This window comes from Chrysemys picta, chromosome 1 (assembly GCF_011386835.1).
Source record: "Chrysemys picta bellii isolate R12L10 chromosome 1, ASM1138683v2, whole genome shotgun sequence".
Taxonomy (NCBI): domain Eukaryota; kingdom Metazoa; phylum Chordata; order Testudines; family Emydidae; genus Chrysemys; species Chrysemys picta.
Genome location: NC_088791.1, coordinates 135,174,942 through 135,200,052, shown reverse-complemented (window position 1 = coordinate 135,200,052; position 25,111 = coordinate 135,174,942). Strand labels below are relative to the sequence as shown.

The 25,111-nt window shown below is 42.7% G+C and overlaps 1 protein-coding gene across 2 annotated transcripts in view; it reads left to right on the top strand.

The window, feature by feature from the left end:
• Positions 1-25,111, top strand: part of PRMT8 (protein arginine methyltransferase 8) — a 100,791-nt gene that overhangs the window by 52,857 nt on the left and 22,823 nt on the right. The window contains exons 3-6 of one of the 2 annotated variants that reach the window (XM_005307823.5): positions 404-559; positions 9,795-9,858; positions 20,098-20,240; positions 20,661-20,748. In XM_005307823.5, the coding sequence (XP_005307880.1) occupies positions 404-559; positions 9,795-9,858; positions 20,098-20,240; positions 20,661-20,748 (451 nt within the window). The remainder of the gene's footprint in view (positions 1-403; positions 560-9,794; positions 9,859-20,097; positions 20,241-20,660; positions 20,749-25,111) is intronic. The other variant, XM_005307824.5, reaches the window with a different exon arrangement.

Below are 25,111 nucleotides of genomic sequence, written 5' to 3'. Positions count from 1 at the left end.
TAGTATTTAGTATGGAGGTATTATAAAGACGGCCACAACCACCGCAATGTTCATTCTTTGTGGCGGTCTCAGCAGAAAGCCCCACAGGGGAGGAGAGTGACGAGGTTTGCACCATTTTTGCCTATGCCCAAAGCAGTACTGTGGATTGACTATAATTTCTGGTCGCCATTTTTAACAGTAAAATAATATTTGAGGGAAATAAGAGTAGACGAATGAGACAATGCTGATTCTTACTATTTCAGCTTCTTCGTAGTTTGCATTTTAAAGTTGTCTTGATCTGTAATGAATCCTGGTTGTGTCCCAAACAAGCTGAAAAACTTTTCAGCTGGTGAATATGTTGAATTTTAATGACGCAGTGACTCCTACCCCATGAGTAAACATGTGATGCCTTCTTTCAACACAGGAAATGTTAAAGGATGAGGTGCGCACATTAACATATAGAAACTCCATGTATCACAATAAACATGTTTTTAAGGATAAGATTGTATTGGATGTTGGAAGTGGCACAGGAATCCTCTCAATGTTTGCTGCCAAGGCAGGAGCCAAGAAGGTGTACGGGGTAAGAAGAATTTTTCCTAACAACTTTATTTTGGAGAAGGAAAGAGGGGGAAGCGTAGGGTTTCTTTTCTTTTTTCATGTGTTTCCATGTCTTGTTTTGACCTACAGCCTTACATTGTGGGTCAGCTCCTTAGCTGGCATAAATGGGTGCCACTCCATTGATTCAGTGGAGCTATGCCCATTTGCACCAGCTAAGGATCTGGCCGATGACATCCTTTCAAAAGAGCGAAGGGATCCCTCTTTTAGCTGTTTCGTCTTTCCTTGTGATTGTTGTGTGTGTGGCCTGCACTGATCCTAGTGGGGGAGGGGGAGGAAGCAGTCTTTTTCCTACAAACATTAAAAGCATTTGCTCCTCTTGGAAAAGTTGATAGGGAGTGTGCTGCCTTTTCGGATTTTTCTTATGTTCTTGGGACCTTCAAAGCACCAGAAACAAATTCCTCCAATCTAGCCTCCCTGTGCATAACAACCAAAGGAGCTGAAACAGAAAGCATCTGTAGCCTTTCCATATCCATTACTCCACTCCTCAGACAAGGCAGGGAATGATTACTTTAAATGTACTGTACACAGGGCCGGCTCCAGGGCTTTGGCCGCCCCAAGCAGCCAAAAAAAAAAAAAAAAGCCGCGATCGTGATCTGCGGCGCAATTCGGCGGGGGGTCCTTCGCTCGGAGCCGGAGTGAGGGACTGTCCGCCAAATTGCCACCGAATAGCTGGACGTGCCTCCCCTCTCCAGAGTGGCCACCCCAAGCACCTGCTTGACAAGCTGGTTCCTGGAGCCGGCCCTGACTGTCCATAGGGAAAACTAAAGTGCAGTTCTACTCTGAGAAGTGATTATGTAAAAGTTGTATCTTCTTACTCAACAGGTCTGCTCCCTTTGTGTATTCAGAGTTATTTCTGGTGACTTCAAAGTGATTGATAAAAGTTCTTATTGCTTTTCACTCCTGTTTGCCCTGCAGAGCCAAAAAAGCTCAGTGAGAGAGAGCTGGATTTTATTCCTTCTTTTATTCCTCCGTCGACAAAATTGTTTTCTAAGTTCCAATTAGTTACAGCGGTGCATTGAAGACAAAAGGGTTGCCCAGACAGATGTAATTCAGGGCCTAAGTGAAGGATCTGTACTATTACTAATGACTAAAGCTCCATGTTTGTCATGGAGGTCACAGATTCCATGACTTTCTGTGACGTCCGTGACTTCTGCAGAGGCCTGTGTGCCTGGCCCGGGAACCACCTGAGCAGCTCAGGGAGCCCTTGGGCCAGTCGTACTAGCTGCTGCTGGGGCACGCTTGGGCCCCCCTAACCCCGAGCAGCTGGAATTTGGGTGGGGGAGGCTCAGGGCTGGGGATTGGGGTGCAGGGCGGTGCTTACCTGGAGTGGGGGCTCCCTGGAAGGGCAACAGGAACTCCCCTCCCTCAGCTCCTATCTCCATGTGCTGCCTCCGCCCACAGCTCCCATTGGCTGCAGTTCTCAGCCAATGGGAACTGCAGAACCAGGGCTTGAGGCGGAGTGGAGGCAGCATGTGGAGGTAGGAGCTGGAGGTTGCCGCTTCCCAGGAGCTGGGTAGGGAACCTGCCCCAGACCTGCCAACCTCCTGCCCACCCCCAAGCACCCGCAGTGCCCCCCACTACATGTGCGATGCCCCCACCACCACGCCCCCCAGCACCTGCAGCGCCCCCCCAGGCCACACCTCCCCCGAGTACCCGCAGTGCCTCCCCAGGTCCCTCCCCCCCGAGTACCCTCTGCGCTCCCCAGCTCACCCCCTCTCAAAACCCACGGCACCCCCTGGGCTGCCCCCCTGAGCCGCCCCACCCCAAGTTTTAGTCGGGGATACAGTAAAAGTCATGGACAGGTCCCAGGCCGTGAATTTTTGTTTACTGCCCGTGACCTGTCCATGACCTTTACTAAAAATACCTGTGACTAAAACATAGCCTTACTGATGAAGTATGAAATGCAAAGAACTCAGCTTGACTCTTAGGCCCAAATTTTCAAAAGTGCCCTAGATTACGGATGCCACAATTTTTGGGTGCCTAATCTGAGGCACCAGGTGTGTCAGGTTGGGCAGTGCAAAATGGATACAGCCAAATTCGAAGCCACTATTGAAAATGTTAGTTTTAGAGCCTAGACTGAATATGCAGGGCTGGCAGTTAGAAAGCACATATTTTTGCCTGTAAACTGACCACATTTGATCTGAAGCCCCAGTGACTATAAAGATGGAGCACCATGCAATTCTGTTTTTATGGCCACTTTTCAGAACAGAACTGAATTCTATGCTGCCTATGTGGTGGTGAAGAGCCTCAAACACCCTGGGCCTTAGTGCATGTTAAAAAGCCAACATTTTCAAAGAGTTATCACACAGGGCTTTTTTCTCTAGATGTAAAATAGGAAATAACTGTGGTGCCTCAGGTAGCGCATGTGGGAATTATTGGTAAATGCTGACTTTTTAATGTCAACCATGGTACACACCTAACCTACGAGTCAGAGAGTCACTAATGACACTCTCTTATTTCTAATTGTTCTCTCATCCAAGTCCCAGTTCACTTATCTAGTTCTCCTCTTGTCTCCCAGTTCAAGGTCTTGAATGTATTTCTTTCTCACTGCCTTCTTCCTCAGTGACCTTCTAGTAGCATCCATGCCTTTCAAACAAGTGAAGGAGGGTCAGTGTGACCAGGGAAGTGAGTACAGAGGTGGAGTAGGAGCTTACTGGGTGACTTGGTGTAAGAACATAGAGAAGGGAGCAGGTGTGTGACCTGTTCCTAGTTGGGGAGGGCTAGTGATGAGCTACTGAAGTTCTTGCTTAGCCCTTGAAACCTGAGACCAGCTCCAGTTTTGTAGGTGTGCAAAACTGAACCATCTTCTGCAGCAACACTATCCACATTCTATGGTGTTTTTAGCCAAACCAGGGAGCAAAGGCAATTATGAATTGACCCATTAGGACATGAAGACATATGGCTGACCTTAGTTTAATTGGGTATTATTTAAATTAGGAGATAAACACATGATACAGAAAACATTATAGAGCAACAGCAAGTTACCATAATGAATGCTTCTAACTCTTTAGCACGAGGGTATATGCTACCTCTCTTCTTGGACAAATGACCCAGATATCAGTTTCCTGGGTGCAGTGGTGCAGTTAGAATTGTTGGGTTTCTTGCCACGGTATTGAAAGCAAGTGTGTAAAGTTCAGGAACCATTGATATCACACAGGTTCCATTATAACATCAAGCAAAGCACATAGTCTCCTGTGTTCTAGGCTAGCAAGAGTGGAACTCCTAAAAAGGAAGTGGTAAGGATACAGTGAGGGGCTAAAACTTAGCTATGCAAATCAATGGTCAGTTTATCAGGGGAATCCATAGTAAAAAGAAGAAAGGTTTAGGGGATCAAATTCACATTTGAGAAGCAAATCAAAGGCAGAGTTGGGAAGAGACAGATGGAGTTAGAATTAAGGTTGGTTGGAGAAACTGAAATGGGACCATATTCCATCGGAAGTTGAAATTATGTCTAATCAAAATACTTAGAAAATTGGGTTGATTTGGCTAGAATTTGATACAATATGATACCATTTCTTAAAAGTTGAAATTAAAACAAAATATTTTGATTGACACAAAACAGTTTTTTCCCCAGAATTTTACTATGTGAAGAATTTTGAATCTTTTGATTTTTATTCCTAGCTGAAATGAACCTAAATTTCAAAAATCTCAAAATTCTTCATGAAAAGGAACTTCTGTCCTCAGCACAGCTCTGGTTAGAAAGGCTGGGAGCAACCTCTAAACATGTAGATGTCTCTGTAACCAATTCAAGAGGTATCATGAATAAACACCAGGAATTAGAAGTCTAATTAAAACATAAGACATAGAGAAATGTAAGTAAGGGTGGTGAAATTGGGCCCTTTCTTTGCTAAGATTACTGTGGCAGGGCTGGACTGTGCAAACCACCCACAGAAAGGGAAGGCATGCCTTAATGAAGCTAGGAAAGACATTGCACCTCAAGGAAGCAGAATTCTTCCCTAAGTTCTCTGAGATGTGCCTGTTGTTACAGCCCTTCATTATTCCCTTCTACATGCCTGTCCTGCTGCAGGACCAAGGGCAAAAGATGGAGGTAAGGCCATGACTCTACCAGCTCTTCCTTTTGGGGTGGTTTATGCGCACGAGGGTGCTCGCAGGGAGCAGTCTTCGTGTTCTCGAGTGCACACAGTGCAATTGTGATTGGCCCTTACATGGGCTACACAAAAAGGGGAGGCTTCATGCAATCCCTCCATCCTACCCCTTGCAATTTCATAAGGGCCAACCATAAGTCAGCCTTTAGTGGTTAAAATAAATTCATTGGACATGGTCAAGTGAAAAATTTTCTAGTGGGGCATTTTAGAGGATTCCATAAGACATTCCCATAGGGAAATTAGAGCAATGAGGATTATGCACAGCATTACTGATGCTTTGATGTCAAATTTGGAGGATATATTACATGTGGTTTCCCAAGGGGTTTCTTCAAGGTACAGTACTACTCAATGTTTCCATTTACAACTTGGAGGATAAAGAGAAGATTGCACTAATCACAGTAGCAGGTGACACAAAGTTTGGACAGAATCCCAAATAGTTGATGGGTATACTGGTGCACTTTAAAACTTTCCACTTGTGCCTCAGTATTTACTCCAAATATTGAGGTAACATTGCCAAGTTAGCTATGGGAATTGGAAATTTTTTTAGGTGCTACCACTATATAACATAACAATAATCATAAGTGTACTGGTGACATGGATTGAAAAATCCATCAAGGCAATTCAATAAAGGCAAATGTAAAGTGGTTCATGGAGGAAGAAATAATTAAATGCACACATTTTAAATGGAGGGACATTGGCTAGGCAGCAGTCCTGCAGTTAAAGCAACTCTAGTGGGATATAAATTGAATTCTTGTCAACAATCTGATGCTACTACAAAAAAGGCAATATGTTTATCTTGGGTTGTAGTAATAAGAATGGCATGCATCCAGCAAGGTTATTATTGTGCACTTCCCAGCAATGCTTAGGGATCGATCAGTTTACTGCATAGTTTTGTGTGCCACATTTTAAAAAAGAGACACAAATTAGGAGACTTCAGAAGGAAAAACATACAATTTTCTACAGATATTAAAGCACTTTTATAAACATGGGTAACTGTCATGATCCCCATTTTCCAGGTGAAGGAACTGAGGCATAGAGAAGTTAAATGACATGCATAGGGTCAGGCAGAGTTAATGGCCAAGCTGGGGACAGAAGCCATGACTCTTAACCTCTCATTTCATGCCCATTAAAAGACTTAAAGTAAGACTTATGAGGAAAACTGGAGAGAACTGAGCATGTGCAGTCTGGTGAAAATATGACGGAGGTGAAAGTTATCTATCTATAAATATGAGAAAGGAGAATTTAAAAGAAGACAAGGATCAGTAATTCCCATTAGTCCAGTGAGGAAAAAACAAGGACACCTTCAACTTGAAATCTAGTCAGTTTAAAAAAAAAAAAAGTTAAGTCATTTCAAGTACAATACCTACCTTTGAGTCCCACTGTAAATTTTTGTGTTTTTATAGATGCAAGTTCCTATTTCAAGAAAATGTTTCTTTCTCCTTCTTATGGGTGAAAACACCCACATAAATGAAGGAGAAACTGACTAAATGACTCATGATACAGAGGAAGCCGTTCAACCAACCATAATTAAAAAGTGCTCTCAAATAGACACACTAAACAAATTGGTCTCTTTCAGTTACAGTTGTCTTAGGTGCTAATTCTAACAGTAGGTATACTTTTTCTGCCACACATGTGAATTTTAAGTTGGCAGTGTCCCTTGAAGTTGCAGCATGTGAAAATTAAGTAAAATATCTGGAAAATTATTATAACTCTCAGAATAGCTCAGTCAGTAGATAAAGCTGCCTAGAGAGATGGTAATGGATAATTAATTTAATACTGCCATAATAATGCTGGAGGATGGATTAGGTGACCTAGTTCAAGGTTCTTTCCAACCCAAAGGAATCCATTATTCCAAATATAGCATTTTGGTTAATTAGTTTACTCTCTCATTTTTATACTGTACTATTTCTTAGCTAATTATCTGCAAGTAATAAGGGCCATTAAAATTTATTTAAATAATCAATTCAATTAGATAATCAACAGTTTCAGATAAATGTGCTGAGGCTGGAAGTGTCAGCAGAGTTTTGAACTCTGCTGGAGAAAGGCTTCAGCCTTTCTTTTGCAGAACTTAACAGCTCTACAGGAGCGAGCTGAAGAATGTATAAACTCTGCAGGAAAAAAGTCTCTCTTTTGTAGCACTTACAAACATTGCAAGCTAAAGTGTTTATGACTTAAAAAAAAAAACCGTTATGATCTGTGTTACAACTTGGGCCAGTCCCCCTACTGATGGTCACCAGTCTGTTGTAAGTGGATCCAGCAGCTTTGTCCCATGTGCTTCAAAGCCCCCTGAGCCTGGGTACTCTAGTGGCTATTTTTAGCTCTGGGTCTGTAGGGCACATTCTCATGCACAGACCTCTTGTCTTAGTCCTTCCTTGGGACATGGGACCCCGCAGTCCAGCCTCCCTGATCCCTGAAACCAGTGCCACAGATCTCCCACGCCCCCCAGTTGCTTATACAGGCTCCCCCAGAGTTCCATCTAGCTGTGGGCAATCTGGCTTCTAGTTTCACTCCTTAGGGGACACTGGGACAGGAAAACAAGGAACACCCCCTGCAGAGAGACCATTGTTCCATGGGATTGGCTGGCAGTTGAGAGACAATGACATCTGATGGTCCTAGATCAACAGTTCTCAAATAACGGGGTGCGGGAATGTGTCAAGGGAGGTGCGAGCTATGTGCTTTTTTTTTTGTTTGGTTTGGGTTTTTGAAGAGCTCTGGCTGTCAGCCCCTGGTGGCTGGGGCTCGTGCAGAAGGGCCATGCACATCCAGGAGGAGGGGATAAATGAGACAGACAGAGACATGCCTCCCAGACTCTCCTCTCCACCCCCACACACTCAATCCCTCACCAGGAGACAGCAGGGCTCCAGCTGTCAGCCTCAGGATAGCAGCAGCATAGAAAGTAAGTGTGGCAATAGGGCACTAGGTCTATTGTGAAAAGTGATATTGACAAATATAACTTTGCACATTGCCTCCCTTACTTCTGTGCTGCTGCTGGCACAGTGCTGCCTTCAGAACTGGGTGGTGGTCTATGTACTTGTGGGGGAAGGGGAGGCTGTAAACTACTACAGACACAAAGAAGCGGGGCCCGATAAAAAAAGTTTGAGAACCACTGCCCTAGATAGCTCTGTCATGGCTTCTCAGTTATAGTCATTCAACTAGGGAACATGCACCTTTCCTGGGCAGGGTGGCTGTCTAGAATTCATCATAGGAATCTTGCCTTGGGCAAGGTTGGACATGAATTCAGCCCCTAGTACAAAATGGATGTCCTAATCCAAAAATGATGGTTACAGTACAAAGCAGAGTTCAGAATTTGTCGCAGACACATCCCACCTTATGACAGTCTGAATTTCAAGCACAGAGCTGAAGGTGTAGGTGGGTCGTGATATTTTCATAAATACGGAAGGACATTTATTGATAGAATATCAACATGTGAACATTCGTTGACAGAATTTGAGAATTGTAGTACATTTTCCAGGTTAGTATAGAGAGCAGCTACTAAATAAGGCACTTCACTCACATCTGCCAGACTTTTTTTTTTTTTTTAAAATACCTGCTCTACTTGCCCTCCTAGATCTGATTCAGCATCATTCCAATATGGAAGGAAGACAGTGTGATTTGTAAAAAACAATTCCTACTTCCAAAAGGGCTGGTCTACATTGGGGGGGAGGAGGGAGGATCGATCTAAGATACGCAACTTCAGCTACGTGAATAGCGTAGCTGAAGTTGAAGTATCTTAGATCGATTTACCTGGGGTCCACACAGCGTGGGATCGACGGCCACGGCTCCCCCATCGACTTCGCTACCGCCGCTCGCTCCAGTGGAGTTCCGGAGTCGACGGGGAGCGTGTTCGGGGATCGATATATCGCATCTTAACGAGATGCGATATATCGATCCCCGATAAATCGATCGGTAGTCTGGACGTACTCTTTGTGCTGATCAGGTAGCACAAGGGGATAGCTGGGCATTCCCTTTGCATAGGCGAATGCTGGCATGGTTTAAAGCCAGGCTCCACTCCTACAGCATAGGGGCATATTGGTGGGCTGCAGGGGATGTTACCAAAGTGTGCTGTGCTCCACTGATCCTAGATAAGTGGAACCACCTCTGTGGTTATGGTAACTTGTGCCAAGGGCCTAACTGGCTCCTGGCTGCCCGGATTGGGAAATGGGGTTGAGAGATGATGGAAAGCCACTATGGAGAATAGAAAAAAAGATGGAAAGGTACTTATGCCCCACATTTCGTCAGGTGTGTCCAGAATAGATCAGGTGCTATTGAAGATGTAGTCTGTACATTTTTCAAGCCAGGAAGGAATAACTGAAGGACTAGTTTAGACCTCCTTCACATTACAGAAGTAACTCTGCTGAAGTCAATGGCTTTGAGTCTCCAGTTTTATGCTGAAATACACAGATGTTAATGAGAGGATAATCTATGAGTTAATATAGGACACAAGAGAGCGCTAGAGGGTGGCCCTGGAGGCATACGAATTCTGAAGGTTGTTTTAAAAGTATATAAAATACACCAGTAATTTAGTATATGTGAATTTCGGAATTCCCTTTCAACGGTACACATTGTTATCAAAGTAGGTAAATAATGGAACTGATGAATAATTGCTTTTCGAAACAGACAAGTACTGAAATGGTTTGGATGTAGACACAACTTGAACAGTTTGGAAGCATATTTTTTCAACTGTGTTGGAAATTTTGCAACATGCTATTCTTTCTCTTGAGTTCTTTTAATGATTGGCTTTCTTGGGGGGGGGGGGGGTGGAGGAACGTAACAGATTTTCCAACAGATTCTGAAGTAATTGGGATAAATTAAGGTATTATTATGTGTGCTATGCAGTCTATTACACATGACCTCTTTCTTTCATATTTTCACATGGGTTTAGAGAAAGTTTCACATACAATACACACACTTCACAGTTTTCATGCTAAGATATCACCCTCTCCACGGTGGGACTGCAGATAAAGCTTTGATTTATCTGCTGTCTATGGTGCATGTTTCGTACAGATTCTGCTGTGTTCAATGGATTTTATTTCTGTTCAGTATGTCTGAAGTCTTTAACTCAAAGCTCTCCTTTGTCCTGTTCTTTTTTAGATTGAATGCTCCAGTATATCTGACTACTCGGAAAAAATTATCAAGGCGAACCACTTGGACAACAGTAAGACATCTAAGAATAGTTTCTGTGAAAAATGGTGGCAGACTGGGGCCTGCGCTCTCTGATTGATTTCTGTTGTGTAGTTTACATGCAATTGATGGTTTGGTACATACAGCTGATGATTTATTTATTTCGATATAAATAGAAAACAAAAAAATCCCTATTTACAGCTCTAGGCACCTGGACAATTACTGAGAATCACAATCCACCCTGGAATAATCACCCAGGAGCACATCAGTGCTTATATGCAATGAAAGTAAATGAACCTAACTAGCTGGTGATTCAATGTAGCAAAATAGACCCCAAACGCTACCGTCAGTGATCCCTCAGTCCACAGCAAATAGGTAACCTTTACAGAGGCTTTTTCAAACTGGGGTTGGGAACAAGTTCAAGAATCAAGGGGTCTGTCATGGAAGGTATGTCTTCATTGCAGGGTGAGCCAGGGCTAGGCTAGCTCTGGTAGAACGTTCCCTAGTGCAGACCCCTACCCTGTGCCAGACCCATGTAGCTGAACCCACACTGGTGCTGTATTAAGTGCCCCTGTGCAGGGGTAGGCTTTTGGCAGGACATCTTGTGGCTCTTAGCCCTGTACTAAGCTGTGCTGCTGCCAGCTGCTGCTAAACTGCAGTGGCTAAGCTGCTGCTGGCAGCTTCTGGCCAGCAAACAGCACTCTGGGGGGATGATTTCTCACATGGCATGTCTATTCAAATCCGTGGAACCACAGCAGAACTGTAACAGGCAACTTGGGGTTTAAATGCGGAGCTAGTGTAGGTGACTTCTGGTGCAGAAGAAGGAAGGAGGTAGAGAGCAAGAAAATATGGCCGAGGTGAAATTGTGGGAATGCAGTGGAGGACTTGATTAGCCTGTGTCCTCACTGGGTTGCCAGCCTGGGCTGAGGAGAAACACAAGCTCAAGCCCAGCAGTGTATGCTAACCTGGGTTTAAAGCACCCTCAAGCCTGGGTAAGAGGTTCTGTGTGGACTGCAGGGGGTTAGGGTAAACACGCATGTTAGATCCCGGGCTAACTCTCCAGTGAAGACATACCCAGAGAATACCCAGTTGGCAGTGTACTCTCTTCTCTGTCAACCGGTCTTCTCTCCAGTAAAACTCTCATTGACTTGAACTATAGTTTTGCCAGAGAAAGGACTGCAAGGCTATTTTTTTAAATATTAAAAGCAGCTGCGGTAGTCTCTGCCATGTAGTCAGCAATACCTTCCACGACTGCTTAATCTAGACCGACATTTAGGGAGCTGTGAATGGTGAAACTAAACCGGACAGTCTGGGAGCTACAGAACTAGAGAGAACCACTGGGTCTGTCTGTGTCCAGTAGCCTCAGTGAAGAATCCCCTTTATATTCATTCTAGCTGTTTCATCTTTAGCATGAAGACTCAAGGTGTTCATGGGTGTTTAGATCTGTGGAGGGGAGGTTGTTCAACTTATTAAAGGGGTCACCAAATGAAATTAATAGGCAGAAATTAATAGGCAACAGGTTTAAAACAAACAAAAGGAAGTATTTTTCTACATTATGCTCAGTCAACCTGTGGAACTCCTTGCCAGAGGATGTTGTGAAGGCCAAGTTGATGAGGGTTCAAAAAAGAACTAGATAAATTCATGGAGGATAGGTCCATCAATGTCTATTAGCTAGGATGGGCTGGGATGGTGTCCCTAGCCTCTGTTTGCCAGAAGCTGGGAATAAGCGACAGGGGATGGATCACTTGATGATTACCTGTTCTGTTCCTTCCCTCTGGGGTACCTGGCACTGGCCACTGTCAGAAGACAGGATACTGGGCTAGATGGACCTTTGATCTGACCCAGTGCGGCCATTCTTATGTTCTTATATAAAGATGGGGGGTATCTGAAATATTCTAATCTAGGACTTGGTTCCAATTTCAAACACATTCGATGCTTGGGAGGTGTTCAGCTCTGAGATCTGGGATATTGATTGAGAGCTATTTCTAGTGTTATGTACAGAAATCTGATAATGAAACAGGACTCCTACAAGCCTTCTCTATGGGGTTCAATGACTGGGAAAATTATCTTTTTTCCAGATAGATCCATCTCTAACCTCTCTGAATCTATGATCCTCCATAATGAATAATTTTGGCCTCATTGTGCTGTCACTAACATAGGTGGAAATCAAGAGTAACACCACTGACATCAATTAGTTCACACCAGTGTAAAACCCAGAGTAAACCCCTCTTTCCTTGTTTACCAAGACACACCATTCTCTAGAGAGTCCAAGGGCCACAGTCTACTCTTGGTTGCACAATGTAAATCTGGAGTCACTCCAATGAAATTAATGGAATATCTCCACATTACACTGGTATAAATGAGAGCAAGCCCTGACTCCAAGGATCCTGTTCTCCTCTCCTAAAACTCATAGAACCTTTAAATTTAAAAAAATCTTTTAAAGTTAATTTAGACTAGAGCCAGTGAAAGGAGCTGAACTGACAGCTGTTTACCAAAAACTAGGTAAAACATAGCTAGTGGCAGTGCAAGCTTCCCCCACACTATGCCGTGTGTATGTGTATGTGTGTGTGTGTGTGTGTGTGTAAATTTTCAGTCTCCAGGCCTGTCATTCTGGCAGCTGTCAAGAGTGCTAAAATTCACCCCAAAGGAATCATCAGGACCGTTTTGACATGTGTTAGAAGTAGGGTACCTGAGTGTTGACGAAAGTGATGATTGTAGCAGTCATATTCTGGAAGTATGAAATTCACCTCTGTGCTTCATTTAAATTTTAAAATAGAGTTTAAGTGGGACATTAAGCTTGTGTTGGCTTCATTGTTACCCAAAATGATGCATCCACATAAAAAAAAATTCAGGCAAACTCATATTTCAGAACCTAGTTTCCAATGCCAAGTTTTCCAAATCATCTAACACACAACTTTAGTATCACATAGTTCAACTTAATTCTGGTCAAACAGTAATCTCCCACCCTGCATGATTTCTGATAATTTTTGTGAATGGAAACATTGAGTTCTGTTTGCTAAGATTAATGGGTTTCTATTATTTGGTATGCAGAAGTATTTATACTAGTGCTAGGTGTTTAGGAAAGTTTCTGTGAATCCTAAAAGTTTCACACATTTTAGCACAGATAATGATTTGTCTAAAAATTAATATTGGAAAGTGCATTAATCTCTAATCACTCCATTTTTTTATTCTCCTGTGTCAAACATTTCAATTGTCCAGTCAGGGAACAGACCCAGGGCCATCTCACTTCAGTAACTATCACAAAACACGAAGGGTGTATTGTAGCAAAAGGAACAGTTTGCAAACAACCCATAGTTTGAAAAATTATTTGTCCAAACTATTTGGAAGAAAACTTACAAATAATGAATATTTCTGGAGAAAGTCAGGACACACTTGTGAATAATTTGCTAATTATAAAGGGAGCTGATTATTTGTAACAAATAATGCAACCAGATCTAGATCACCTTTAGCATTACTGTAAGTAAAATATATGCTCTCATTTCCACCAATATTATCATGGTGCAATTCCATTGACTTTGATAAGTTACTCTGGTTTTCACCTGTGAGAGCGAGAGGAGAATCAGCGCATACTTGTGACCTTCCACAGAAGTAAAATGAATCACTTATATTACTTTATGCATACTTGATATTATGATAACAGAACAAACAGATCAAGGCTGGATTTTGCTGTAGTTAGGCATATTCAAACCAAATGGGTTACTTAATCCATGTGGTGCTGCGAATTCAATTAGCTTCTGTGATTCACCTCACCCCCTCTATTTCCATTCTTGGTTAAAAAAGAAAGCGAGCGAGTATTTAGAGAGGAGTACACCTTTGAATTAGAAGCGTCAGTGGGAAAGAATGCGTAGGTTGTTCCAATCTGGTTTGTATAACTCACTGTACTTGGAGGCAGGTATATTAAATTGAAAGCTTAGGTGGGATGTAACTTAAATGAAGGCAAATAGAATATACACCTAATATGTATTTCTGCATAATCAAAACACTTTTGAAACATTTTTAACATGAGTCAAGGGTTGTTTGATCCTTTTTCAAACAAGCATTGCCTAATTATTTCATAAGATTTAGAGTTCAGCCTGTGCTTATGGAAAAAATGACAGAACTTGCTACCAGAGTAAATGAGTATAAATTGCAAATCGTGGACCATATTCAGAGCTGATGTAAGTGCTGTTCCCAGGGAAGTCTGTGGGCCAAATGCAGTGGCCCATACCGATGAAAGTGGAGGGACCATGCATACATGATGTCAGAATCATTCAGTGAATATATAACTGTGCCCTTAACTAGGTATGATCCATGTACATTCTTTATATTAAAACTCAAATAACTGAACCTTAAATGCTTTGTATCAGCAAAACATAATCCTTGCACTTTTGCTGCTATGGGGTATGACTTATATGGTGCAAGTTGCACATTGTGAAGGTAGTTAAGAAAATACACTGTAAATTGTAAAGCAGTGTCACTTGCATTGATTTTGCATTCAAAGTGTTGCACCCATTTTGCACAACAACTCTAAAGGTGTAGAATAAGTGTGTGAGTCTGTGTGTGTTGAGGAGGGGTTGTAACAGGAAAAGCAACTAAAAAGAGAATGTAAGATAAAGAAGGGGCTCTGCTTTATTTTAAACACTCCTGTTAACTGCTTTCCTTGCTACAACCCACTCTTCTTCCCCTCTCAGTGTAAGCAGAAGAACCAAGCTCTGTTGGCCCTCATTTTGAGCTCATTGGTTTTCCACTAATGTAAATGAATGAATCTCACTGACACTACTCTTTATTCACATTGGTGTAGAGACACAGGGTCTGGGTCTTTATTCAGATGGAGCTACCTCATCCCTGGAATGGAATTTCTTCCCCCCCTTCACAGAGTTTTACTGCAGGAGGGGATGATCTGGCCTATTATTATTCTTTGTTGATCCAGGTGATGTGATTTCCCCTCCCCCACCCTTTCGGTGACTTGCCAGCAATTTAACAAGCTTCACTGTATGCTCTCCCTGCAGTCTGCAAGTTAGGTCTTCAGCCACTCTGAACTTAATAACCTTCTCAGCTCCTTGAAACTAATGTGCTGCTGACAAAACACCTGACAGAAATGTTTTTCAAAACAGCCACTGTAGATAGCTGGGGAAAGGCAGCCAAGTCCAAAACTGCTAGCAGATTCTGAGTGAGGTGCCAATGTGTTGTGAAAGAGTCTGTCAAGAAGCAGATGATTTTGGAAAGCAGGGCAGGTGTTTGTGCAGACTTTTATGTTTGTGTTCCATGGAGATAAAATTACCTCTCTCTGCTGAGTGAGATGTCCAGAATTTTTAAAAGAAAATGGACCTGATTCTCCTCAGTGTGAAGATGGAATAATACTTTGAAAGTTATTGCAGTCCCACCAATGCACATGTGGAGTAGATCCACTGAAGCCAAAGGAGCTGTACCACTGCAAAGCTGATGTGAGATCACAGTCAGGCTGTATGTCTGTAAGAGATGGTGGTATGGATTTATCTGGTCATTTAAGCTTAAGGATGCATGTTCTCAGTTCCTCTTTCCTGTTCCTTAACAATTACCTCTGATCCTACTTCCAAGAGAGAGATTTTAATAGATTTAAGGCGATGCACTATGAATTGTTGCCTTAACAATTAAATCATTTAACCAGAGTCATGCTAAGAACTATCCATTGTATGCTGGGAACTTGTCGGAACTTTGTTTTGAGAATTGGGCTCTGATTTGTTTTGAGTTTGTTCAAGTTTCCTTGATTTTGAACTAAGAGCTATTGGAAAATTCTGAAAGGATGGCTGTGAACAGGCTAGTAGTTTTCCAAGAATGGAAAATTATAAAACCCAAGATGAACTCAGAAGGCGCTTTTCTTGTCCTTGCTTTTGTTTTGTGTCTGTTCTTTTCTTTATTTTCCTCTCCAGCTTATGGGTGTCCAACCTACTGAACGTTAAGAGTGAAAACCTGGCTCCACTGAAGTCAATGGCAAAACTCCACTTCATTTCAACGGGGCCAGGATTTTACCAACATACCTTAGCTGGTCCAAGATTTCATTTTGCCTGCTCATTTTTCTGGGGTAGAAAACTTTGTCTAACAATGGAACGGCAACTCCAATCAAGCCTTTCTAACCTGACCACAAATGGGCCAGTCAAATATTGAAGTTGTTTTCTTTCTTCTGGGTTTTAAATGGATCAATTTTTAAAAACTTGTCCTGGATTTTGTTAACCAATCTTTTATAGAAAACAAAACGATTATGAAAATTTTTCATTTACTGAAAAATAAGTTCTGAGTGAACAAAATATTCTAATGATCATGTCAATAATGTTTTATAATTTTTTCAATAATAATTTCAACTAAAATGACATGCAAAATATTGGAAAAAGCAAGATCAATCAAAAAAGTCAACAGGATGTGTGTTTTTTTTTTTTTTTTTTTAAAAACTCATTTGGAGATGAAAAAAAACTTTTGCGTGAACATTTTTGACCAATTCTAATTAAGTCCAATTCAAATGACCCTGCTTTACCATTTACAGTATATTTTCTTAACTACCTGCTACCTCACCAGAAGAGGGAGTATCCTCTTCTCCTTTTTCATGTTTTCTTTTTTCACCCATGTTTGTCTGTATTTCTCTTTGGTGGGGGAAACTTTTCCCCGGGAAAGTGAGTTAACAAAGCTCAGAGTTTTGTAAGTAAGCCGAGAACATTTTGCTGTAACATGCTTAACCTTTCCATCACTGAAGACAAGGCTTAAGAAACAAAGCTGGTTTTGTAACTTGCAATTTTCCCCTCAGATGTAAATAAACAAAGCAGGGGGGCTCCCACCTTGTGTAGTTAGAGACGTTAAACCTGCAATTGTTAAAAAGAACTTTATGGAGCAGCACTTGCTGGAGGTGTCAAAATGACATTAAATAATCATACAATAAAAGGACTACTGATCCTTTGCTTTCCCACTGTCATGAGACCCAACCCTTTCCTAGCTGCCTGATCTCTTGCAACTCTCTGAAACTCATCTCAGCCCACACTCACTGCCTGTTCTCTCCTCCTCTCTCCCTGGACACCTGCTCTCTATCACCTTCCTCGGGTCTGGCTTGCCTTTCTTTCTAGTTTCCTGACCATCTACCCTCCTTGACCTGCCTCCCAGCTGCTGCTTTCCAACCCATGCTTCAAACAACCTGTTTTAAAAACCGAGGCATTAATAGGAATGATGAGGTATTAAAATCTTTGGGAAAAGCCCCTCGTGCTGACCCCTGGAGTTGGGAATTAAAAAAACAAAAAGCCAGAAATTACATCAAAGTTCAAGAAAACAGAATTCTTTGTCCTGGGGCTTTCCATTTTATCAATGGACTCAACGACTCACTTTTCAGCTTGTGGAGACTCCAGCCACGGAGGGGACATGATAAAGAAGATGGCATGTATGAATAAATCTTTTTCCTTGATACTTCACACCCCTTCTCAACTTACCAGGAAAGCAAGAGCTAATAATGTCTACAGTCATGGATATGAGGATAGACAAAGAGGAACAATGCATGCTACAAAAAGAATTGAAGCTACAAAATGTACCTATGTCAGGGATGGCTGCACAGATTGAAGATGTAATTGAAAGCATTATTATTCCAGAAACAAGGGTTGAATGACAGAAAAATCAGATATGTTGTCTCAGTACGAGAGTCATTAGGATGTCAGGATTAATTCCCATCTCGTTTGTGGAACCTCTTTTTTCCCTGTAAATTGTTCAACTTAACCCCCTGCCCATACTATGGTTGTCCACCATAGTGTGGACAAGGCCATAATGAAATGGGGTTGCTAGTCTGTGTTTAAAAATAAAATTAGACTTCAGTGACTGAAACCTAGATGGATTTTTATCATTTCTTTTGTTGTCATCAGAAATCACAAATAGGTCCTTCTTGGAAGTTGCTAGATATAAGAAAGAATTTGTGTAAAAAACCAGAAGATCTGTTTCTTCCCAGAACTCATTTCTGCAGGCATAAAGAATAGAAATTAGAGATGCGACAGAAAAGATGTCGTTAAAGAAGTAGAATCAGCTCAATTAATTCCAGCTAAACTTTAAGGAATCTTCAATACAAGAGTCTTTTCCCCTATATTTTCTCAAACTTGAAATCTGAAAAACAACTGTTAGGGAAGGTAAAAGAAGAAAACTGAGGTCAGGATAGAGAAAGAGGGTCCAAAATAGACAGATAACAAGCCATTCTGGAAAAGTATACACCATTCATAAAGAAATCAGATTAGATGTGATCTGAAGAATTTCCAGTTCCTAAAATTGCTGTTAAACTTCAGTCATTGTTTTGTACTTAAGGCTGAATATTGTCCTTGCTCTCTATACTTTGCCCTATGCACAATGGTGCATCAGCACATAGAAAGACAGATGTTTGTGAAAATAGCTCAAAATTACATGAGCCCAGGATAAAATGGACTAAGGTTTATTTGAAATTACAACAATTTTTCAATGAAAATACTTTAATTGAAATTTAAACTGTCTTCTGCAACATTATAAACCCAAATGCAACAGGTTGTTCTTGTTTTTGAGGACCAGGAAGTGAAACTAACAAGTCAAAATTTCACTGTTCAAGGTCAGGTGACAAGCAAAGAAATTAAAAACATAAAAAGCAAAAAGTAAATTAGAATTGTCTCATAGAAATATTTTCCAGTTTAACCCTTAGAATCCTGGGGCTGAGAAGTGAGGAAACATCTTATTAAATGGCTTGAATTTCCTAACGTTTTTATACTAGCTGAATTGGCCCATAATCCCTAGCACATAGCTGCATGGAATCCAAGACAGTTCTCTAGCTATTGAAGTAAGATGTTAGAGGTCTCTGACTCTAATCCCGAGTTTAGTGTAACAATTGCTATACCAGGAGTGAGACTGTTTGCCCATTTCTGCTGCTTTGGGGAGATGGAGGTTTGAACCAGTTCTTGCCTACTAGCTTGAAGACCTTGGTGAATTTGGGAGTGGCAGTGAGGGACATACTAGCATTTTCAAAGATGGAACCCCCATCTTCCATCTTTGGGTGACCAGATGTCCCGATTTTATAGGGACAGTCCTGATTTTTGGGTCTTTTTCTTACATAGGCTCCTATTACCACCCACTCCCTGTCCCGATTTTTCACATTTGCTGTCTGGTCACCTTAGATGGGGGTGGAAAACATCTTGTGCTTCCAGAAACCTTTAGGACAGAGCTGGGAATAGGTCTGGAAAAAGGCAGCTAGAGACAGACTGAGGTTGGGGCAAGGAAACGTGCTTGTCAGAGAGAGGGCAGGATAGTGGGGGTGGGTCTAGAACTGTGTAAACTGCAACATGCCCAATGTAGATCTCATTTACATGCACCACTGTAAATCAGGAGTAACTCCATTGAAGTCAATGAAGATAAACACATGCAAAACCAGTGTGAGATCAGACAGCTCCTAGCTCCATGAATGTTGATGAACTTGGGCTGATGAGTTGGCAAATAGTACTAGAAACCAAACAGCCTGAGGTTGGGTGTATTCAGGGTTTTGGATGAATTCTTTATATCCCACTACTGAAGACGTAGACATATGCCAGCTTCCAAAGGGCTGGTAATCGAAGATGATGTAACGGGTAAGGAATTTTTTTAAAATATATGTTGTTTATCTTGACAACGTCCCTTTATATTGCTACTAAGGGTATATCTACACTGCACACTGTAACATGTGGCTACATGCCATAGTGAAAAGCAGGCTGTATCCACACGATGGTGTGTAGCTCCCTGGGGCAGGGAAAGGGTTCAGCAGCTGCCTGTGGTGGGGAAAAGCAGGCTCCAGCAGCAGAACACTACATGGCTAAAAACAGGGAAAGACACTGCTTGGGCATGTAGAAAGGCCCCTGTAGATGCATACAATAAGGGTCTGGCCTGTCTTTACTCTCCTTGCCTAAGTAGAGCCTCACACCATCTACACTGGTAATGGCACTCATACCCATGCTGGGGGGCGGGGGGAGAGAGACACAGGACATAGTGTACGTACTCTACATACTGACGAAAGGAGTGTGCACCATAGACATACCCTAATGATTCTCTGTTTATTAGATACTGCATGGGCCTGATCCACTTCTCCCGTATACTGTTTTTTTCCTTACTGGTGTAACTTCATGAACTTGAGTGGAGTCACTCCTGATCTACGCTGCAGAGAGAGGAGAATCAGGTCCATATATTTAAATCAAAATGAAAAGCAGGGGTAGAATGACATTCACCCGTGAGGTACTTTTAGTCAGGCTTTTATTATGTGAAACATATTTCTTTTGGATTCTTTTTTCAGTAATCACAATATTTAAAGGTAAAGTGGAAGAAGTTGAACTGCCTGAGGATAAAGTAGACATCATCATCAGTGAATGGATGGGTTACTGTCTTTTCTATGAGTCAATGCTAAACACAGTCATCTTTGCACGAGACAAGTGGCTGGTAGGTGCTCTGCATGTCATACTCCTTGCTGGAGGTCTGGTCATTTATTTTCCAGTTGCAAGCCCTCCCCTTCTACTACCACCAGCATTAAAAAGACACAGTTATGTTCAAGTGCCCTTTCTTAGGCTTTAATAGAAAGATTAGCATGGGGAGCTCAGTAAACTGGGAAACCTTTCATTTTAAAAGTAAGCTTTGCTTTTGAGTGACAGCTGGTACAATTCTGATAGACTATTTATCTAACAACATTGCCGCAGGGTGCAAGAATCTCTAAGATATTAAAAGCCGATGTGAAAAATCTGAAGGAGAACAATAAAGGCATGCGGAGGGTGCTTGTCTGGTTTTTGTATGTGCAGTTCAAAATGTGATGTCTTTGTCAGGTGACTAGATTACGAGATCCATTTCCCCACAATTCATCAACAGAAACCTGGAGGTCTTATGTTTCCAGACCGGGCCGCTTTGTACATGGTAGCAATTGAAGACAGACAGTACAAGGACTTCAAAATTCACTGTAAGTACAAGTCTAATACATTCCTCCTGTATGATCAGCTCCATGAAAATATTTTTATTTCCTCATTCACATTGTTACAGAGTAGCCTTGTGGACTGTTCATAATAGATACATTGGGCATGATTCTCCTCTCACATCTTAATTTTACACCAGTGTGACTTTACTGGAGTTACTCCTGATTTACACTAGTGTGAGGTTAGATAAGACAAAACCCTCAGGTGGCTTTCTTACACTTGGTATGTTATTTGCAAACTGCATGAAATAATGAGAAAATGCACTGCCATTTAAGAATTACTATTCGTTTTAATAGGCTGGAACTTCAGGTGTGTAAATCAACATAGCTCTGTTGACTTCAGTGGAATCATAGAATATTAGGGTTGGAAGAGACCTCAGGAGATCATCTAGTTCAATTCCCTGCTTGCTTGCTAGGTATCAGTCTCAGCGGCTGTGAAAATACATACTGCCCCTGCTGATATTAGCATTTTGCATAAGCACATCTTTATTGTAGCCTGATTCTGGTCTCCCTTAAACTGATATAGATCAAGAGAAACTGCACTGAAATCAATGGAATGACACCAGTGTAAACCAGGTGTGAGATCAGAATCAGGCCAATTGAACTAAATTGAATTGCTCTTGAATTAGACTTGTGTCAGTGAGATGAGAAGCAAGCTCCTGGTGTTTATATAACAACACGCCCCTGATTTCATTGTCACATTCCATCAGGCCCATAGCTCTCACTCCTTGAATTTCAATCTATTTTTTGCAGGGGGAAGGTGGTGGGGTGTCATTCTTCGTCCTGTATTTGTTTTTCATCATCCAGTGTTTAGTTGCACCTGCGGAGAACAACAATCCTGCCACACTGCTGCAAGCTCCCCTCTGGCAAAGTCTTGCTATAAGAGAAGCTGACAAGAAAGTTAATGGAGTGTGGGCACTAGGTCACAAATACAGTACCCAGATGAACACAAAGAAACATTCATTAGTATGGAACACTGTATTAAGTAGGAGGGGAAAAACATGTATAGAACATTGTCGGTTGAATGTCTGATTGTTGCCCCCCTCCTCCAAAAAAACAACAACCACTAGTAATCTTCCCTAAATATGAACTTCCTGGATTTTAGAGTCTGGGATTTTTTTTAAAACTGCATCATTCCATTGTGCTATCTAGAGCAATTACCATAAAAATCTATACTTTTGACTGCCTAGAGGTATGCAGTGTCATGGTAGCCTAGAGGCAGCACTTAGGTGAAATTTAAAATTTTTATTAAAGCTCATGTTAAAAATTTATATAATAAATACACAGGTTAAGAAAAGAGTGTCTGTACTTCTGGATATAGTGCTTAGATTATCCACAAATACAAAGTTGGATTTTAAAAGTCAGAAGATACATACAGTACATAATCAGCAAAAACCCAAATGAAGGGTACGTCTTCACTTACCGGAGGGTCCGGCGGCAGGCAATCGATGTTCTGGGATCGATTTATCGCGTCTGGTTAAGACGCGATAAATTGATCCCGGATCGATCCCAGAAGTGCTCGCCATCGACGCCGGTACTCCAGCTCGCCGAGAGGAGTACGCGGCATCGATGGGGGAACCTTCCTGCCGCGTCTGGACCCGCGGTAAGTTCGGACTAAGGTACTTTGAATTCAGCTACATTATTAACGTAGCTGAATTTGCGTACCTTAGTCCGAAGTGGGGTCTTAGTGGGGACCAGGCCGAAGGTGAATAGATTTAACAATGCAGTTTAGATATTAGCATCCAAGTATCTGGGTACATCACTCATGAAAAGTTATACAGAGCGTTCGTTGTGGAAAACAAATATATTTCCCTATTCTTAGCACAGTGAGTACAACTGTAACATTAACAGTTTGCAAAGGAGCTTAAAATCTTTACAAGTGGCAACCACTGTAAGTGTGAAAGTTTATTGATACAGCTGGTCAAAAAAATATATATTTCACATTTTTGAAAAATGAATTCAATTTGTCCAAAATTTTCTGAGAATTTATTTATGAAAAAAGTTTCTAAACATAATTTTTCGTTTCATTTTGATGGAGAAAACCATAATTTTAATTAAAAAAAAATATTTCCACTGGGGAGAAAAAACGGGGTAGAGAATTAAAAAGGCAAGAGTGAGTTGACTTTCCCCCCCACCATAACAAAAGTTTTTAATAAAAGTTTTAAAAAAACTGCATGAACATTTACTAAAAATTTTTTCACAGAAATTTTTGTTTTGGCTGTAAAGACCTTTTCTGGCAAAAAGAAGTTTCCATGGGAAAATTTCCAACCAGCTCTACTTATTAGGGCCATGTGGTATATAGGAGCTTGGAAAAGAACTAGTGGGCTCAATTACCAGTCAGATGCACACACACAACTCCCCTTTATCGGCTTCATCCTAGTCTTACAACCTGACCACTTTCCAAAAAAAGAGTCTTGATTTTTCTGACTGAAGTGCAGTCTTGGGGGGCCTTGTTCTTCCATCAAAGGATACAAGTAACTCCCACTGAGCTCAATGGGAGTCATTAGCACCACAAACTGGATTCAGGATTGGACCCATTACAAGGGTCAGTGGTTCTCAAAGCCAGTCTGCCGCTTGTTCAGGGAAAGCCCCTGGTGGGCCGGGCCGGTTTGTTTACCTGCCGCGTCCGCAGGTTCGGCCGATTGCGGCTCCCACTGGCTGCGGTTCACCGCTCCAGGCCAATGGGGGCTGCGGGAAGCAGCAACCAGCACATCCCTCGGCCCGCGCCACTTCCCGCAGCCCCCATTGGCCTGGAGCAGCAAACCACGGCCAGTGGGAGCCACGATTAGCCGAACCTGCGGACGCGGCAGGTAAACAAACCGGCCCGGCCTGCCAAGGGCTTTCCCTGAACAAGTGGCAGACCGGCTTTGAGACCCACTGATCTATAGCACTGACTGTCAACCTTTCCAGACTACTGTACCCCTTTCTGGACTCTGATTTGTTTTGCATACCCCAAGTTTCACCTCACTTAAAAACTACTTGCTTACAAAATCAGACATAAAACACAAGTGTCACAGCACACTATTACTGAAAAATTGCTTATTTGATCATTTTTACCATATAATTACAAAATAAATCAATTGGAATATAAACATTGCACTTACATTTCAGTGTATAGCATATAGAGCAGTACAAACAAGTCACTGTCTGTATGAAACTTTAGTTTGTACTGACTTTGCTAATGCTTTTTATGTAGCCTGCTTTATAATTAAGCAAATATCTAGATGGGTTGATGTACCCCCGGAAGACCTCTATGTACCCCCAGGGGTACACATAGCTAGGGTTGCCAACTTTCTAATTCCAGAAAACCAAACACCCTTGCCCCGCCACTGCCAAACTCCCTGCCCTGTCCCTTCCCAAGGTCCCTCCCCCAGCTCACTCCATCCCCCCTCCCACTGTCACTTGGTCACCCTAGCTGCAGGAGACTTCCCATGCCTGCGGGCCCCTTGCCCAGGGGGCTGCAGCGCTGCCGTGCCCGGCGTGAAGGTTGAGCCCCAGAGCAAAGGGACCATAGGCTGGCCCCCTGGCACTGAGGGGGCTCTGCTCTGCCTGGGGCCCAGGCTGCTGGCTGAGTTTTATTGTCTGGTTTTATTGCCTTTTTATTTTCTCTCTCTGATTATGATATTGCCCGGGAGGACTCCACTCTTCCAGGGGCTGCCTAAATCACTCAGTTGGGAAGGGAGGAGGCTGGGCTGGAGGGGGAAAGATGCAGGGTGTGGAGGAGAGAGGATGGGGAGGAAAGAGACCAAGGATGAGAGCAGGGTGAGAGGGGGCAGTGAAGGAGAGAGGAAGGGATATGGGGGGTATGGGGATGCAGAGGGAGGCAGAAGGTTACAGGTGCAGGAGGATGTGGGCAGGGCCGGCTCCAGGCACCAGCTTGCCAAGCAGGTGCTTGGGGCGGCCACTCCGGAGAGGGGCGGCACGTCCAACTATTCGGCGGCAATTTGGCGGACGGTCCCTCACTCTTGCTCGGAGCGAAGGACCTCCCGCCGAATTGCCGCCGCAGATCGCGATCGCGGCTTTTTTTTTTTTGCGCCGCTTGGGGCGGCAAAAACCCTGGAGCCGGCCCTGGATGTGGGGGTCACAGGAGTGTAAAGGGACATAATGAGAGTGCAGCAATGTATGGAGGTGAATGAGGTGCAGGGCTGTGGAGGGTGAGGGACATGGGGGGCGGCTCTGGGAGGTGGAGAGATGGGTGGTAAGGGGTACAGGGCTGGGATGGGTAGGGTTGGGAGGCAGGGCAGGATGGCACAGGGGAGAGATGCAGTGAGCGGGATGGGGGGGTGCAGCCCCATTCCCACCACTCAGAGATGGGGATACATACCTCGATCTCCTGGGTGCCAGCGATGGG